We start from the raw sequence: 19,021 nt of genomic DNA on the forward strand, positions 1-19,021 counted from the left end.
GCATATTATGCTGCAAGGAAAGGAATGAATTAAAAAGGCTGGATTTGATTAGTGATGGATCCAGGGGTTGTTATTATTACTGTATCTTTCTTTAAAATTGGGTTCCAGCTAATTTTTATGACTTCTGAATTATTATTTTCAGAATGAAAGGAAGTATAATGGTTCTGATACCATCAGTCATGACAGATATCTGTCTGTCTCCATCCATGCCTATGTGGCAGCCAATTACACTGTGTTAAAAAACATTCAGATGCGCACAACCATGCTGAATTTATACTCACAGGCACTGTTTCTAATTTTAGATTTCCTTACTTTTTCAATACATTCTAATGAATTTTCTAATGCAATTAGAAAAAAAGGAACCAGGCCTTGAAAATGGGAGATGTGCCTACACTATCAGGAAATACTTAGATTCAGACAGTATGAGTTCTGTTCTGTGATGTGTTGGGGACTCTCCTGCACAATCAGAGAGACCCCTCTCTTGCTTTTTATTTTGTTCTTGCCCCCCTTCTGGAGTTCCTCTTTTATAGCTCCTTGACGGTTGTACCTTCACCCACTTTTCCATTCCATTCACTCTGTTTCAATTTTTACCACTAATTTGCCGTTTTCTTTTGTTCTTCTCACTCCAGCCATGTCATGCCACCCTGCCTCTGTTCTTTCCAGTTCTGTGTCTTCTGACCTTTCTTGGTAGCTAACACCTCTCTGCAGATCATCCTTTGCCTGTTATGCCAAGACCTCCTGATTCTGTTCCCATCTCTTTTGCATTCTCTGAGTAAACTTCCCCTTCCTCCTCACTGACTGTAGAAGCACAGCACACAAAAGGACTCATTCCCAGCTGCTGAGTATAAAGTCTTGATGCCACAGCAATCCTAGCAGCTGGGATGAGCAGAATTGCAGCTGTGGTGGAGGGCATTTCCACCGTGGTTTCATGTAATGTGGTCTTTTACAACAAAATCAGTGAAGTGTTATCATTTGTAGGACCTTATGCTGTCACTGACCCTTTACAGGATGGAGTAGCATTTCAAACTGGTGAGCTGATCTGGCAGTGAAGTATTTATTTATTTATTGTTTTGCATTTTGGGTTTTTTTTTTTTCAGCTGAATAAGTTATCGCTTCCATACAGAGGGAAAACATATTTTATTTTGCAAGAAATATTTGGTCCTTTTTAGCTAATGCGTTGCACCAAAAACTCAACCTTTGGAAGATACCCAGAACAAAAAATCTGTCCAGTCTCAAAATAATGCACAGCCTAATAATGAAAGAAGGCACACAAATTTTAGGTGTCTCAGGAGTTTGTAATTTTGTCATCGGATCTGTAGTATTTGTTCATCTCTGCTGAATGAAAATCTGGCAATCAATGTGCTTCTCTAGGTAGTTAACATAATATGTATAGGGAATAATAAATCTGCTTTATTTAGGATTCTCTCAGATAGCCCTGTTATCTCATCCAACAGAAAAAACACTAGGTTTGTTGATTTGTTTAAAGAAATTAACAGGTAAAAAGGTTCCTTTGTTTTATTTTGTTCTTTAAATGATCCACTCCAGTAAATTAAAGAAAAAATATTTCACATATCTAATAGAGGCTCCCTTGTTCTATATTGTCTTGTTTTACCCATATTTGGTTGAGATTCTTCTTGTAATCTGCAAAATTATTTCTACCATTGTTTTAAATATAATACAGTAAGATTTGATGCAGTGATTCAGTTTGTGCTTATAGAAAATTGAGGCAGATGAGTTACATAGATTTACATATTTGCAAATATATGCAAATACCCAGTATTGCCATATGGTCTTAGGTCCCCAGAAGTGCTGGTGACCTACTTGAGTATTTCAGTTAACAGAATGTAAGCTTTTGCCTCTTCATGTTTTATACATTTCAAAAGGCAGTGTTCTTATTTTCTATGTAACATTTCTGAAAAGGATCCTGCAATGTTTGAATTATGCTAAAGCATCTGTGAGATCAAAGTCTTGCTCGTTGTTTTCTGTAGCTGGATCGCTGTTTTCTGCTGCAGAAGGCAAGAGATCCTCATTTGTGAATTCTCTGGGAAAGCTAGGAGGGGCTGGAAATCCCACAAGTTGTTTCCATGGTTTTCCAGGACATCTGGGGCGAGGAGATTCTGAGCGATCTGGCAACCCATTAAATAAAGAAGTATCAGGAACAATTAGTGGCTCTGTAGGTCTACTGGTTTCCTCCCTTGCAACCCCTGTACTAACCAGCTCCAGTGCCGTTTCACCACTAGATGATGGGAGGGTTTCATTTTGATTAAAACCCCTTTCATTTGACTCCTCAGAAGATTTGGGGTTTGGATGTTTATGTTTATTCTTTTTATTGTGTTTTTTATGCCCACACCCATGGCCACTTCTGCGCCCACAACCAATGTCATGCCTATGCCTTTTGTCATTGTCATGATCCTTTTTAACTCCATGCCTGTGCTTATGCCTGTGTTTGTGCCTGTGTTTGTGCTCAGGTTCACCTTCACCTTCTGGTTCCTGTCCATTGTCTTTCCTCGTTTCTGTGCTAGGGCTTTGACTTTCTCCTTCATTTTTATCAGCAAGTGAAACTGCATGTGGCTGGCTTAGCATCACAGTGCTTCGGAAAGGTGTGAATCCAGGAGGCCTTCTTGCAAAGAACACCTAAAAAACATTGCAATAATAGCCACATTTGTTACGTGAAACAGAACAGTTGCTTCAGATGTGGGAAATTCAGAAGCTGGCTCATTGCAGTGCCTGAATCATTTAGCAGATTTTAAAACTAAAATCTAAACTAAACAAGTCTCTCTTCTGAGATAAGCATACAAACATGAACATCCTCCCAAACAATTCTGGAGTATTTTGGCAGCTATTTGTGTAAAAGAAAAATTTCTGAAGTTTTCTGATTGTCATTGAAGTTTTGTCAGTGTAAGAGAGGAATTATGCTACAGAGAGCAAAACACATATACTGGTTTTCATTTATGAACAATACAGTTGGATGCTAGGACTAAATGTCCCAGCACTTGTTAGAGTGTTACACTCCCATGTATAGCACCAATTTATGCTGGAAGTTAACACATCTCTAAATAGCATCAATGGCAGAATATACAGAAGATCTGTGCAATTTTGTTATATCAAATGTAACTATTCAATTTTTTAGTTCTAGATTTGATATATGCACTTCAGAATACTGCCTGGAAATAACACACAGAGATTGAAGCTGATAATATCAAACATTCTGTTGTTATTGAGTAATCCCTACTCCCTCATCAATGTTCAACTGGAAGACAAAGACTGTGAATTTGTGGTGTACAATCACAACACGAGTTTCATTTCTTTCCACCAAAGTCTCTGATCATTATCTAGCTGTAAATCAGAGTTATTTGGGTTGATGCTAAATTTGAAAGTTGATATGGATAAAATATTGTAGTGAAAATAGAGAGGAGAGACATTAGTTGATACATAACCAATGACTATGTAGTTATGAAGGTTCTGAGCACAGTGAAGTTATTAGTTACTAGGGCAAGGTAATCTGTCTTTATTCAGTGCCACAATGGAATCTCTGCAATCCTCAGAAATATCTGATAATAAAAATATTTGTATCCCATTGTGAGATTTTCAAACTGACTCGCATTCAGGACTAGTTCATTGTGGAACTGAGTAGGAAGAAATTGGAAGATCCTTGTGCAGAGACTGACAGCTGCAGCAGGCGCCACTTGACTAATAGGGAAAGGTTCACAGATGCTTTGGAAAGCTGTGGAGTATAATTGTTGTGCCTGCAAATACATTTTCCTTTAAACTTTTAAACCTAGTATGAGTAGCAATTTGAGGGATTTGATGGGGCTTGAAACTCCAGAGCTTAACTGAGAATGCAGAGGAGCAGCCAACAGGCAGAACTTCTCCCTGTCCCAGTGTCTTTGTTTCTGTGATCACCTTGTTGGTGACTGTCTCACCCTGTGGTGAAACTGCTTTGATGTAACAGGTTGTTGAGGTTAGAGGGTGAGAGACAGTATGACAGTATGACATTAATGAGGCTGTTAAAAGAACTGTGTTCCTTTATTTTTTGTATAAAATATGGGATAATTTGGAATGGATAAAGAATTTGTTGACTGCCTTTATCCTACACTCTGCTTAGTAGAATGGATAATGAAGAAGAGCCTTACCGCTTCCTGCTCTTCAGAGCAGTTCACCTGGGGATAGATTTTATTCTGCCACGGGATCACGTGAATTTGTGCGTCGCATGACAGTGATGCCTGTTAACAAAACAAAAACCAACACATTAAGGCAACAAAACTTCAAACACACAGGAAGAGACTTGGGCCTGAAAAAGAAATGTTTTTTTAAATAATACTTTAAAATCCTTGGAACTTGAACCAGGTGTTTATTAAATCTGTCTTAGTGATGGATACTTCTGTATTGGGACATATCACAGCTTAGATTTTCAAGGTTGTAGTATGCCTGTGTGAACACTTTAATTCAACTTTGGATTTCAGATTAAATCTTGAAAATTGGATTTTTCATCTCCATCACTTTTGGAGCACTAACTGCATAATCTTCATTATATTCCTAAAACATATTTTTTGTTTATAGTGTTTCTCCTACTAAAAATTGGGAAATTTAAATAAAGCCTTCTTTTTCTTTCTAGTGCCTGCTGCACTAACAAATTCTAAAATCTCACAGGTAAGCACTGTTCATATGGTGGGAAAAGAGATGGGAGATAAAGGCCCTCTCCCCAAACAACCCCCTTGCCAATGGTTTCTGGCCCTATCAGCATTCCTTTCCAGTGTCCAGAACACATATTCCCACTATCAACAGCATGGCACGCACTCCAGAAATGTCATTCCTTTGCTCATAAGTAACAATCCAGTCTCATGTTTTCCTTAACTGCAAGTCCACAGAGTCAGGGATATTGCAGCTATTTCATTTGGCAGCAGCCTTCTCCTCTCCTTTCTTTGATTGATTATTTTCAAAAGAAAGTTCCTTTGGTTTTGCAGTGAGCACTGATCCTGCAGCTGCAGTTCAGGTTTCAGGGTTTCTTAACTTGGGTTACAAACAGTGAAAGCTGCCCTTCTTCTTGGAACAAAAGTTTACTGAAAGAGGTAACAGAACCCAGGATGTGATTTTACTTAAGCGTTTACAATTTCTGATGCAAATGAATTTGTCCATTAGAAACGTTACAGTTGGCAAGATTATCATTACTTACACTGTTTAATGTGGCTGTACAGTCTTCATGAAGTTTCTCAAACTCACTCTTAGAGCAGTTTGTCTTCCAGACTGTAAATTTTACTTGATACTTTTTTCCTGCAACCACCTGAAAAATTAGTAAGAAAGCTTTTTGTGCTAAAGGTGTTTTATTGAAAAGGTTTCACAGGAAAGATGATTTTCTACAAGCTTATACTACTTGTATTCTGCAAGTCCTAAGCACTGGGCCAACATATGTGAAGAACAATATTAAAATATTTGGCAGTAAACTTATTTGCATCTAATCAAGTAACTTATTTACTCCAGTTCCTATTCTCAAAAATTCTAGCATTGAAGCTGAAGGAAACAGAAAAGGTCGGAAAAATATTGGGCCCACAATTATTAAGTGTCTGTAGTAATTTCATTAGTAACAGATGAAATCATTACTGATAGCACTGTACAGAGCCAAATACGATGTCAGAAAAGTGGAATGTGAGTAAAACAAAGTGTGTGATGAACGGGCTCAGTTGAAAATGAACCTATTTGCCAAACACATTAAAGAGAGAAGCTGCATGGGTTCAAGAATGTGCCTGCTATGAGTTCTCTTAGTATTTTTCACAGAGCTTGAAATAATATATCTTCCTTTGGGGACATCAGGCAAGACATGAAATTTTATTTCCCTGAAATCTGTTTTAAAGGTGTATGCATGCTAATGTCAGTCCTGATAGGGAAAGTCGGAAGGAAGAAAAAAGTTTGAAAGAAGAAAAGGCACCAATATTTTCAGTAAGACAATATGAGCTATTTGGAAAAAATCTGCTGTGCTTTTAGTGCCTTCTCCAGTGACACCTCATGCTCAGGAGTAGTTATGACCAAGTATTTTCTGAACTACTCCACTGTCAAATTTTCAGTTATCTCCTAAACTTCTGTTTTGATGTGTTGGGACAGTAAACAAGGCTTATGCAAATGCTGACCAATATTATCCTCCTGATTCCTCATCCTTTATCAAGCTCTATTTATCTGTATGAATTAAGTTATGCACAGATGTCCTTTCCTGAATCTAGCTAGAGTATTATTAGCAGCACAATCAGGATATAAAAGGACACATTTCTAAGGGAAATTTAGATGCCTCATTTTGGACCATACAACAGCTGTAGGGTGGACACCGTTTAAAATAACGTGGAGAGTATTGGTGTGGTGGATCAAGGGAGTAGTCCTGTCTAATAGAATTTTGATACTTTAGAAGTCTAAGGCATGTTACAAAGGTAGAAATTAGGGTAGATACACAGAAATCAAATGCCCTGAGCCAACCTTCTTCACATCCTTTAAACACTTTGTTTTAAGAAAAAAAGAAAATTCGAGAGATGGGAAATTTTTGAATACAAGCCAATATGGATTAAATTTTACAGGAAAAATTGCATGGATATTTCAGTTGCCACATGTATCAGCACTTAGAAAAAAACATTATTAAAATCTAAATACAGACTTCAGGTAACATTCGGCTTAGGCCAATAATAATGTCATGTCTGTTCCTCATCTCTGTGAAATATCCCAACCTGAACTGTCGCTGATCGTATTTCTCCAACTTTATAGTAGAAGTCATCATTGCTCTCTGAATTATACTTCTCTGTAGAAACCTTCAGCAGTTCCTTCAGTTCTGGACTGTCATTTGGGATAGTCCTTGGACAACCTGGGCAAATGGCAGCAACTACTCTTTCTTCAACTGAAAGAGAACAACAGGTTTCAGATCTAAGGAACTAAAGGTTCAATGTAGATAAAGGCTGGGAAAAACAGTTATAAAGCCCTGCTTTCTGGAACTCTGGAATATTTGGGTCTATGAAATGAAAACAAAATATATTTGAGTTTTATATGATCAGCAATATCATATCTTGGTTATCTAAAAGAACATCAGCACCTACTGTCACATGGGACATTTAACAACTGTTCTCTTTAGAAACAAGAATTGCCTGGGCCAGTTGTAGGTATCCAGAAAATATGGAGGGAGAACAGCTACATGTATGGAAAGACCTGATTTGAGTGAAACAAGAGGTGCATGTAACTGGCAGTGAATTTGCGTGTTGAGGAAAATCTAGTCTGAATGGGTGAAAATGCAGCATTTACTACACGGAACAGCCTCTGTGTCCAGATAGGCTGGAGGAAAACATAACAATACATAACAATAAAAGACTGAAAACTTTGGAACTTTCAAAACTGGTAGTGCCTAAGACATACCTGGAAACTTGCAGTCGCTGGCGGTATCTACGATCTCTGCCTGAAGATTCTGAAAAGCTTTGGCCTCACATTTAGCTACACGCTGGAGTCAAAAATGCAAAACAGCTCCTTGTTATTTAGAAATAATGAACACGCTCAAATCCTAATACCTTCCTGCTAACAGAATAAGTCAAGCATGCTTCCAATAATTCCTTCCTTCCTTCCTTCCTTCCTTCCTTCCTTCCTTCCTTCCTTCCAAGGAGAAAAATGGGAATGTCTGCAAGTCAGAACCATATTTTATAGAGAACTCCATAGAATTTCTGTCTAAAAAGTTACACAATTAAAAGAAAATTACACAATTATCTAATCAAACATTACTGACTTTCTTGTATTTTCTCAGGTCTTCTGAAGGAACTGTGGTAGATAACTTGCTTAGAACTGTGTTGATATCTTAAAGCTTGAAGAAAGCAGATATTGATGGTGGGGTTTTTTTAAAGACCTCCTTCCTCCCTCTCCTGACAGACAGTCTGCAGAGTCAATAAATAATCAGAGTTCAAAAGGACCACTCAGAGAAAATAATACCCTAAAACAGAAGCCAAATGAATTATTTGTATGTGTTCATTAAGGAGAAAAATGGGAATGTCTGCAAGTCAGAACCATATTTTATAGAGAACTCCATAGAATTTCTGTCTAAAACTTTAAAGAAAGTTACACAATTAAAAGAAAATTACACAATTATCTAATCAAACATTACTGACTTTCTTGTATTTTCTCAGATCTTCTGAAGGAACTATGGTAGATAACTTGCTTAAAACTGTCTTGATATCTTAAAGCTTGAAGAAAGCAGATATTGATGGTGGGGTTTTTTTAAAGATTATAGAGCCTAAAACCAATTCCATCATTACAAAAATAGTAATAAGAAAAGAACTAGGGGCAATGAACACATCCAGGAGAAACTGAGGTTTATGGTAAACAGAAGACATATTTTGCAGATTTGTCAAAGCATCAACAAAGGTGGGTAAAGAGACCTCTTGATATACAGAGATTTAAAGAAAGGTTTTGGTGAAATCCTTTATCAAAGACTAATGAAGCCCAATTAATCATGAAATTAATGAAATGCTACTAGTTAGTAGCATTTTAGAAAAACTGATGAAGAATAATGTCAAGGCTTATTATCCAGGTTAAAGGGACATAATGTCCCAGTATAGCTCAGTGGTTCATATGTGTGTTGAATACAGGGTGCAATTCTGGCCCTCCCATTTAGAGATTAAAAGTACAGAGTTAAATAAAGGTATGAGAAAACTTCCTTGGAATTTTGGATTAAATTTTACTTGGAATATTAGAATACCATATTCCAAGGTATGGAATATTCTTGGAATAAGGTATTCTAATATTTGTCAATGATTTACTAGCAAGTTCAGGGGATAAGTGCTTATGATCTAATTCCAGAAGCCCTGTGTGACCAAAGCAGTATGTGAGTGAGGCAGTGCTCCTGCAGTAGGTGAGGTGACAGAAGTCATCACCTCTAGGTGACAGCTGGGGAAACTCAGACTCAAGCTGGTTAAGTAACTTGCTTAAGGTTCAAGGGCACATGGGTAGTGGAGGATTTGCTTCAGCTAGTCTGACTCTCACACTTCTATTATTTACCAGTGCTGTCATTCTTTCCTTTTTTGATCAATACTTCTGAAACATTCTTGAGATGTACAAGGGGTAATTTTTGAAAAGGAGAGGCTCTTGAATGCAACACTCAATGGTGCTTTTCCTCAACAGTTGAAACAGATGCCATTCTGTCCCCTCCCATTTACCACCACTGGTCATAGTGACTCTGCATTCCTGCCCTCTGCCTTGTGTTTGCAAAATCATTTTTCTGATGCCCTCATCAGCTGGTTCAGGGAGGCCAGTTGAGAGAGGAAGCCTGTATTTTTGGTACAGCTGCTTCAGTTCCAGGTCTGTGAAGCCAAGGGAGTACCTGGGTTTGCAGCATTGTTTAGCTGTATTATGTATAAATTATGGTAATAAATTTCTTTTGAAGCCATTATTTGGACTGTGGTAAAGGTTAAGTGATAATTCAGCTGCTGACTTTTCTGAGAAAATATGTCTTAGGCTGAAAATTGTGTTAATTTTAATTATCACTCCTTGGGTTGTACATGAGTAACTCCTTGAATATCTGGATAAAAACATCTCAAGGGATTTATTATTTGGGCAAGACTGGTTAGATTCTGTGGTGTAATCTGTAAACCTTTCAGAGGTCCTCTTAGGCACTGATTCAGAAGACATGGATGTCCTAGTTACATAAACAGTTATGTATGAAACTGTCTTTAAACTTTGTTTATGAGCTGAAGCAAGACTATAAATACTTTCTTGAGTTTGATCTCAGTGATCATTTGTTAATGTGATATTTTCTTGATAAGCAGATTTGGAGATTACTTACACCTCTAGAAGTGATTTTGCATTCTGGAGTTAAATCTTGAAATTGGTCTTTGGTGCAATTAGTCTCCTCAATTTCATATCTAATTATATAATTCCATCCAGCTACCACCTGGAAGAGATATTTAGGTTATATATTATGTAAAACAATGCAAACTTGAAAGTTGAACTATTACATGAGATTAGCAAAGAAAGAAAAACTACTCATCTAGTGCTTTCTATCTATCAAATCACTTTGCACTCATTAAGCCATAAATTGTTCATGGACAGCAATAAAAAATAAATCTTGTCCTTGCAGTACAAAGTGTAAACTAAGTCCTGCTTTTGTTAGAAGTGCACTCTGTATTTGGTGTCCACTTCTGGCAAGCCTGCAGCCTCACACTGCTGGGTTTCTTGTGCTTTCCTCCAAAGATCTGTTACTTATTACTGCCCGTGACAGGAAGCTGGTCTAGATAGATGACTACAGTAACACAGCCTGGCAAGTGCTGCATTCCTGAGCAGGGGACACAGTAAAACAGTATCTGAATAATGTAACTTTATACTGCTGGCATCATTTTTTGTTGAGTGTTCTGCATTTATCATCTACCCATAATTGTGTCTATCCTGGGCTTTACCTTCCCACACACACTGCTTTGTCCAGGTTCATAACCCTTTTTAAAAATTTGCTCTCCAGGAAGCTGTTCCATTTTCCTAACAGTGGCTACTTCTTCTCACCCATTAAACCTCTCCAAATCATAGTGTTGGGCCAGGTAACATTGTATTAAAAAGGAAAACCAATCAAATATAAGAACTTGTCATCCCAGATCAAGTGAAGTGGAGAGCTCTGACTTTTCTCTGTTTGCCAGAGGTGACATGATGGTTCTCTTTCCAGCTGCTGGATTGCAGTCTATCTGCAACACTTTGTCATGTGGCTTAAATGTTGTGCAAGTTTGTCTTTCAGCAAAGAGGATTGCTGCCATCAGTAAATATAATGAGGACAGTCTGGTTTAAATCATGAGTCAAGCTGACATGAGACCAGAAGTTGCTTTTTGGCTTAGTAAATATACATGGGTTCAAAGAAAAGGGTCTGTGTTTGCTGTTGGGTTGTACACTAGTTAAAAACCAAATAAGAAACTTTACTTCCTAGCGATGTCACACCAATCCATAGGAGAGCCTTTCACAGGGAAAGAATTACTGCATTAAATACCAGATGACACAGAATTTTTGCAACCTGAGTAGTCATTTCTTGCAAAGCAGATATCCCCATGAGCAGAAATCTTGCAGGAAGTGGCATGCTGGGTTTTTGGGTTCTCTTACCCATTTTTCCTATGTGGGGTTTACCTGTCCTATAGCACACAGCAGCTGCTGACAAATGGGCCTCTTGCCTGCAAAAAAAAAGATGCCTGCTGCTGTTTGAGAGGCTGGTGAGTGCGAGAGACATCTGTGCAGACTGGCAGCTTTGGCTCAGCTCCTAGGAGAGATCTGCTCCTGCTGGAGCCTCGGGGCAAGGCCAAAGGAAATACCCAGGAGGGTCTGAGATGATGTGGGTTGCATGTGCCAGACCAGAATGCAAATAAACTGGTGTTAAACATTGCTTAGAAGCAACTGCAGCTAAAGAAAAAAATGTGTATACTATCAGTTGAGAGCTCTGAAAATCCAGTAGGTAACTATTAATGATTCCTTACAAGTGAAGATAATTATTTCTTGAGTCTACCCTCTATATGCATTTTGTATGCTTTACTATTAAATATAATCTACTTTAATATCAGAAACATACACAAAACAAATAACATACCAGCTTTGGGTTGGATTATTTCAGTAACATTTAGAGAAAAATCATGCACAAACCTGTCTCTTAGCTTCTTTTATTTCCACAAGCTTAAAAAGGGCAAGTTCATCACTGTGCTTGTTAAACTTTTGAATGGCTTTTTTCAGAATTTCTGACACTTCTGAACCATCACTTGATATATGATGAAAGCATCCAAGACATGGAGCCTCAGTAAGTCTTATCTTTGACACATCTGGAAAAGAAGCAATCAAAAAAACAAAGGGCTTCATTCAAAACAGCCTTAGGTTTTCATTTTTCCTATCTGGGAGTGAGCAAGAACATTTCCTGCTTTTAACTGGCATGATAAGCAAACTCCATATTCCAGTTTAAAGGCCTACAAAGACAATTTTATATTTAGGAACATGCTCAGGTTGTGATGGCAGGGGCCATCCACGATGTTAGGGTCCAGGCATGGTTTTGGCAGTGAACCCCATTCCAGCAATTGCTGAATTTCAGAAAAACCTTGCGTGTAGTTTAACACCATTAAGGAAGGTACATTACTCATTCAGCCAGGGAGGAGCCAGTGGAAGCTACAACTAAGGGGATGGTTTTCAGATTCTTCAGAGCTCACCCACAGCGTGCAGCTGCTTGCTGTTCTCACCACGTTTCAGGAGGGGGACTTCAGCAGAAGTGTTTGGGCTCACCCGTGTGAGCTGCTGTGGCTCTGAGTGCCCCAGGGACTGTAGCTGGACTGTTCTGCTGTCCCTACCAGTCATGGTGGCTGCCAGTTACCACTGGGTGCTACCTTCAGGCTTAACCAGCTGGATTGGCTGTGAATAGACAAGCTTGACAGGGATGCTCAAACTCCTGTTTCCTACTACTAATCCTATTAACTCTCTTTCCTTGCTAGTAATCATGGACTGGATTTTCATAAATTAATTTTATAGTTCAGTACATAAATTAATTTCACAAGTCAGTGAGCTTGAGAATGGAAGTGGGACAATATGTGGTCTCTGTGGAATTGAAGTTAAATTTATGTGCCTGATCTTCAGCTGGCATAAACTGGCTTAAAGGAAGTTATGCCAGTTTGCACCAGCCAGGAAACCAGTCCAGGGTCAGCTAGATCAAACTGTTCCAGCAAATAGGCTGAACAGTGTGGTACCAATACAGTGGGGAAATCCCTCACCTGCCCGGTGTGACCAAAGTATATCTTATGTTGACTCAGTAATGACAAATAGATACCTTACAGAAAAGTATGACCACATTTTCAGGAAGCAGTCACAAAGAAGATAATGAACCAACAGCACACCCACTTCTAGATCAGCTGTGGTCTCAGCACTTTCATAAGGACTATGCTGAACAAACATGTATTATTTTCCAGAGTTGTTATAACTTGGTAAGAAGAGATGAGTTCCTTAGGCTGAATACGTGATGAATTCAATTCATATATGGGCATTTTTTGCTTTGTAAGCAGAGATTCAAATGCAAATTTCCCGTGTGTTCTCTGTGGGATTCACACAACTTTTGCTGACAACTAGGTGTCACCATTGCCCTACAAATGCAGCATTTGTTCACTGCAGAACATGGAGTTTGTGTACTGCAGTTCCTAGAAGGACACTGGCTATAGGTTAAGCCATTTCAGTTTTAAACACGATAGCTAGGAACAAAAAGCAGCTGCCATACATCTCAGAAATTGGGGAGGAATATTTCTGTAGTTAGTAGTTAGATGGATATTTTAAAGCAAAGTTGAGCATGTCTTTCAGAGCACCAGGCATAGAGATCTCAGTTGGAAATCTTTAAAACAATGTGATCTCTTTTTAGTAAGGAAAATTCCATGTGAATGTAAAAGTCATATATGAGTGTCTTATAGATGAAAAATGTAATACTTATTGTTAAGGTGTAAAAGATCAGTCTCTTAATCATACATTATTACATCACTGCCAGATTTCTATTTTGTAAACAAATTATTTTATGTTCTTGTTTGGGATAAATACTTGTTTTCGTAACCTTTAACAGCAATAATTCAGTAATTTTCAGTTTGAAGAAAATGAAGGTGCAATTTTGTCATACCAAGTTTTTTCCAGTAATTCCTCAGAAAATGTTATGCTTAAATAATTAAGGACAGAAAGTTGAAGCATAACAAGTTGCATCTAGTCTCTTAAGTTATTAGTATTCTTTTGGTCTCAAGCAAATTAATTTTAACTTGGCATGATTCTAGTTCTTGAAGAAACTTACTACACATACATGCTGAATTTTAATACCCTGGGCAGAAACTGCCTGTGCTTCACTGATTTAGTCTATGTGTGTATAACAGTGAAGTGAAATTTTATCTTCAACCGATAGTTGCATAAAAAATATTATTTATAAATGTCTGACTAGAATGATAAGGAGCTTTTACCTTTAAAATTACCTGAAAGTCTCAGTATTTTATTTATTCCATTTTTATTTGTAAATGTATTTGTTGAAAGCTGTCCCAAATAGTTACATACCTGAGAAAATTTTGCACTCTTGTGTAACATTAGTTGTTTTATCAGCATCATTCATATGAACTCGAGCTGTGCATTCTCCTGTTTTCTGCAAAAACATATGGCAACAATTGTCTGAAACTTGCTAAAGAAAAATACAATGCTTTACCTATTGAACACAACTGACAGTTGCAGACTGATTTTGGGGAAGAGGTTCACGTGTATATTTGTAGTAATGTCTAACTTGCTGTTCTGTTACTGAAAAAGGATCAGTTTTGTTGATTGTGAGGAAAGTAGGGGACAAACTGAGCAGATGACTTGAATGGTCTTTATATTTGTATGATGTGCATTGATTAACTTTACAGTCAGAATAATGGAAATTAACAGACGCCCATGACTAAAGACTATATAAACTATGTATTTATCCATTTTCTCTCTGCTAGTACAAGGTATGCAGCAATGACCATGGCATTTCACATTGGTATTTGTATGATGTGCATTGATTAACTAAAGACTTTACAGTCAGAATAATGGAAATTAACAGACGCCCATGACTAAAGACTATATAAACTATGTATTTATCCATTTTCTCTCTGCTAGTACAAGGTATGCAGCAATGACCATGGCATTTCACATTGATTTAAATTATATTGTCACCATCATCCCTTCTTGTGCACTGTATGAAAGAGCAGTGCCACCCCTGGGAATGTGCAGTGTCCCTGCAGTGTGTGCCCCGTTGTACCTCCCCTGGGTGCCCTCTGGCACCATGAGCCAGGCAAGTCTGACACTGCTGAAAACCCTCTGCCGAAATTTCTGCCATTGTGGCTTCCATGTCAGTATTTGGTTTTGCAAGTTTCCATTACACATAATTAATACCAAGTTTTACAGTCCTTTCACTTTCTCAGTGCACAAATCTTATGTTGGGTTTATTGAGAACCTTCATATTGAAGCACTGAAATGTTCCTTTCTGTATATATTCAGGATTGTACTGAAAACTTAGGACTCTAATGATTAACTTTGGGGCTGTAAACATTTCTGTACTGTAGTCATATAAGCTCTCAAAAACAATGCAGCTAAAAAAGTTAATTCTTCTACTGTATTTTCCCCAGGCAATTGCGGTCCTGGTCCTTATGTTTCTGCACAGAGAACTTCTAAAGAGAACAGATACTTACAGCCTCTGCAGATGCTTTGTAATGACAGTGTTGCCAGTGTTTGTTTTCCTCAGTGGCACAAGTGCTTTCAAGTATTCTGTATTTCACATAGAACTGTGGGTCAGGACCTGCCTGGATTAAAACAATATACATGTCATCATTTGCATGGTAATAAATCAAATGAAAAGATAAGAGTTTCAAAAGAGTAAATATTATTGTTTAGTTACCTTAAATTTTATAGTATGGTTTCCCATTAGCTGCTGGTCTCTCAGATCTTGGTAATTCAAATATTAACTTACCTAATTATATTACTTATCCCTTACCTACACTGACAATATGTTGATATAATGGATACAATATGCTCAACTGCCTTCATTTTAACTTGTAGTACCAATGGATTTAGAACCAAAAAGAAGTGTTTAGGTTTTATACTCTCATTCAAATGTACTCCAAAAAAGCCATTTGGGGTGGCTGCTTGCATAGTTAGCATAATTACCAGCTTGGGCTGTGCCCCTGTCTGGCTCGCTCGCTCTCACTCTTGGCCTCCTCCCAGATCTGTCCACTTTCTGTCAGTGCAGCTCCCCTGGCAGCCCAGAGCCAGCAGCCCTCAGGCAGCCTGGCAGTGCCCAAGCACCCTCTGCTTGGTGATGCCAGGGAACTTCAGCTGCCCAGCCTGCATGGGAAGGGGGAGCAGGGATGTGCTCTGGAGACAGCCTTGAGCAGTGCCTGCAGTTTTCTACAGGCATTGGAGGCTGGGCTGCAGGGCAGGACAGCCTCAGCAATCCCATAAGATGAAATAAAAAACATTAAGCAAAGTTTGGTCCGGCCAGTGTAAGTACTTCAGAATTTGGTAAATCAAATTTTCTCCTTGCCATAAACCAGGTAGCAGGTCTGTTCCTACAGGTGACAGTGACAACAAGTGTAAGATTTTGGTTCATCTTTTAGAGAAGATATACAAGCAGAAGTTACTAGCCTTTTATAGCCACTAAAAATGTTCTGCCAATGTGGCTTTTCAAATACAAACAGGCAGCTGCTGTAGTTTAGCACTGATTATTCTAAAATATCCAGTTATTGTTCTCTGTCTCTGCTGGGAGGATTAAATTATAATTCTTGCCTTAGTGCTACCAAAAAATGAGGCTGAGCTGATGTGGTTGGCATATACTGATGTGGTTGGATTTACACTGACGCAGTAGACACAGAATTATATTCTGCCTTCTCTTAATTCCTGTTGTGTATTGCTACAGGTATGAAGAAGTGTAGAGGTACCTCATATAATGGTTGTAAAAAAGGATAAAAGGGACTCTAAAAATATAAGAGACTTAATCCTCAGCAGGTAGAAATTGACTTTTATGGAATTACATCACATTATAGTATTTGGGATTTTAAAAGAGCCAAATTCTGTTCTCTGTTACAGTGTTCTAAATCTGCAATTAATCAGCTCAGTAAGAAAAGACATTGTTTCTGTATTATTTGCTATTAGTTTATTTCATTACTATTATGAACAGCTATGCCTTTAACTGGGGCAGGTTTAGTCTTTCACTAGTAAGCTTTTATGTTTTATTACCTTATCAATAATGAATGTACATGAATATGTAATAACCAGCTATTTAATTAATGCATTCAACATTGTGAGACTAGCAAGGAGTAAAATCTATACTCTTTTTAGAAAAAGAATCTCAAATATGAGGAAATTTTAATTGCAGATTCCTTTTCTCTGTTTTTTACTCAACATCATAATCAGATCAATGATTCAAAGTAATAATTGATTTCCACTTTGTATCTTTTAAGAATAGGAAAGATGGCTATCTAGAGAAGAAAAGATGAATAACAATTGCAATAAATATGTATTCTTAAAAATATGGCATTGTTTAAGATAAAATTCTGAAACTCCTCTCTCTCCTTTGGGAACACCAGCAAAAGAAAGTAGGTGGTACTACAGCTCTGACAGAGAGATATTTGCATTTGGTTGTTGTTTAGAATGAGACCATTAAAAATGTTCAGTGAGACTATTCATATACTTAGTATTAATTATATAAAGGGTTTTCTGATTTTACTCTTTGTCTCCACATGCTAAAATCTCCCCAGTGTATAAACAGGAACACGAGAGGGCAGGTGCCAGGAGATGTGGGTAATTTGCTGTGTTTAGCAATGCATGGCTCCTTTCCGAGGTCAATTTCTGCCTGGGTAAAAGTGTCTTATGATTGTGGAGTGCAAAATATTCTCTCTAACACTGGATTTCTTATGGTTTACATCTGAAAATCCAATCCAGTAGAAAAAAAAGCTAATGTTATTTTCAAGTAAAATAATGCTTGTCATTATTATGATAATACCATCTTTGTATACCCCTCTTAAAGAAATACTTTTTGTTAGATTAAGGCTATATAGAAGGTCTCCAGGCAAAGGATCATGTTACATTCTTCTTTCTCTTGTAATTTTAGCTGTCACCCTATTTGACTAAAATACCACCGAGTGATTCTAGATAGATCTGTGACTTAGGACTGGTGTCAATCAAGTAATATTCACAAACAAGTCAGAATATTGCCAAACTTTATTAGGTGATTCTTTCTTATGTGAGCACCAGCTCTTCCCAAGTCAAGAGTATATTAATATTTTTTATAAGTGTGGTTGTGCCATTGGTCTGAAAATCTTAAAGGTGATGAAAATGAGTAGAATTTCCAATAAAAAAAAAGAGAACAGAGTGGAATAGTAAGACAAATTGTGTTGGTGATAGAAATTTTCTATTCTTTAGTCCTTGCATTAGTAAGCAATTCACTGGCACACTGAGTTCTGCTGATAAAAACATAATATACACCCCTGCTTGTCAGGGGAGCAAGTATCTTACTGTGCAAGTCACTTTGATTTTTTAAAACATTTTTGGAAGACACTGTGCTGTCATGCTTGGCCCCTTACAAATGAGATGGAGATAAGCTGATTCAGAGTCCATAAACAAGTCCAACTTTTTTTTTTTTTTGCAAAGTCTACTTACAGTTCTCTTGGCTTCCATCACCACGTATAGAGCAAATTGGTTACCAGTTGTGCTGTCTCCATTGTATTTCTTCAGTGCTGCGTCAACAGCTTTAAAGACATCAGGGTCATCACAGTCCGAAAACTCAAATGCAAGAGGAATGGCTCTGCTAGAGAAAAAACTACAGCAGAGTGCTAGTACAATGAAGGCCTTCATAACTGGATGAAAAAGGCCCCCTGAATTAGAAGGCTCTTTAAGAACCAAATGGGAAAGGAATGCCTGACAGGATTTTAGTCACCTCTTCTGTTTTTCAGGAGCAGTAGTTAAGTAAACAGAATGAGTGGGTTGCTGGGGTTGGTTGGTTCTCATCAAACCCTGTTTATACTGCAAATAAACTTCTGAGTTTATCTAAATAAACTTTGTTTGTTCACCAGAATGACACTAAGGTTATCCACCTGCCATCAAGATAACAGGATAAATGGCTGCAGCTGGAAACCAGTTTAGGCAAAGTAAAGCAAAAGAGAAAGAAGTGGCTGTAGCTTTCTGACTTCTTAACACCTAAACTGCTACTGAGAATGAATTTTACAAGGCTTAAATAAAACATCCAGGAAGGTCACAGCGGCAATGAAGTTTGGACAACAACCTTGTAAATTTTATAGATCTGTTCAGTGTTCAGATTGCAACAGTTCTGAGAACTGTAGTGTTCAGAATGTTTTTAAAAAGTTGTTGGACACATGCATATGGTTGAATGTCACATAACCCTTCAATAGCACTTGATAAACCTTGTCCTTCATGATCCTACTGGAGGGTCCATCTCTGCTGCCATGTGGAGACTGCCTGGCTTATGAATCAGTCAGTGATCATAGTGCTTTGTTGTCGTTACTGATATGTGACACCCAAGAACAAA

The 19,021-nt window shown here is 37.8% G+C and overlaps 1 protein-coding gene across 3 annotated transcripts; it reads right to left on the reverse strand.

Annotated features, from left to right (window-relative positions):
• Positions 1-1,035: 1,035 nt before the first annotated feature.
• On the reverse strand, positions 1,036-18,450 carry KNG1 (kininogen 1). Of its 3 annotated transcripts, none has more exons than XM_039713734.1 (11): positions 18,136-18,443; positions 15,171-15,281; positions 14,023-14,107; positions 11,614-11,786; positions 9,791-9,898; positions 7,381-7,462; positions 6,705-6,871; positions 5,174-5,281; positions 4,134-4,223; positions 2,475-2,634; positions 1,036-2,126 (listed from the first exon to the last, which is right to left on the reverse strand). In XM_039713734.1, exons 1-11 carry the CDS (start codon positions 18,328-18,330, stop codon positions 1,939-1,941), a joined length of 1,467 nt encoding a protein of 488 aa, XP_039569668.1. In that variant the 5' UTR covers positions 18,331-18,443; the 3' UTR covers positions 1,036-1,938. The 3 variants fall into 3 exon arrangements, with proteins under 3 accessions (XP_039569668.1, XP_039569669.1, XP_039569667.1); XM_039713735.1 differs by having other exon boundaries at positions 2,481-2,634; positions 18,136-18,441; XM_039713733.1 differs by having other exon boundaries at positions 1,036-2,634; positions 18,136-18,450.
• Between the last annotated feature and the right edge of the window lie 571 nt (positions 18,451-19,021).

Source organism: Passer montanus, unplaced genomic scaffold (assembly GCF_014805655.1).
Source record: "Passer montanus isolate IOZ18808 unplaced genomic scaffold, ASM1480565v1 scaffold29, whole genome shotgun sequence".
Classification (NCBI taxonomy): domain Eukaryota; kingdom Metazoa; phylum Chordata; class Aves; order Passeriformes; family Passeridae; genus Passer; species Passer montanus.

What these genes read in the sequence shown, in the direction of transcription:
- KNG1 (XM_039713733.1), bottom strand. Translation starts at nt 18,330, where the DNA reads ATGAAGGCCTTCATTGTACTAGCACTCTGCTGTAGTTTTTTCTCTAGC. An exon ending in ACAAAGCATCTGCAGAGGCT is followed by an intron (nt 14,108 to 15,170) that starts GTAAGTATCTGT and finishes ATGTTTTTGCAG; the next exon opens with AAAACAGGAGAATGCACAGC. An exon ending in TAAAAGAAGCTAAGAGACAG is followed by an intron (nt 9,899 to 11,613) that starts GTTTGTGCATGA and finishes TATCTCTTCCAG; the next exon opens with GTGGTAGCTGGATGGAATTA.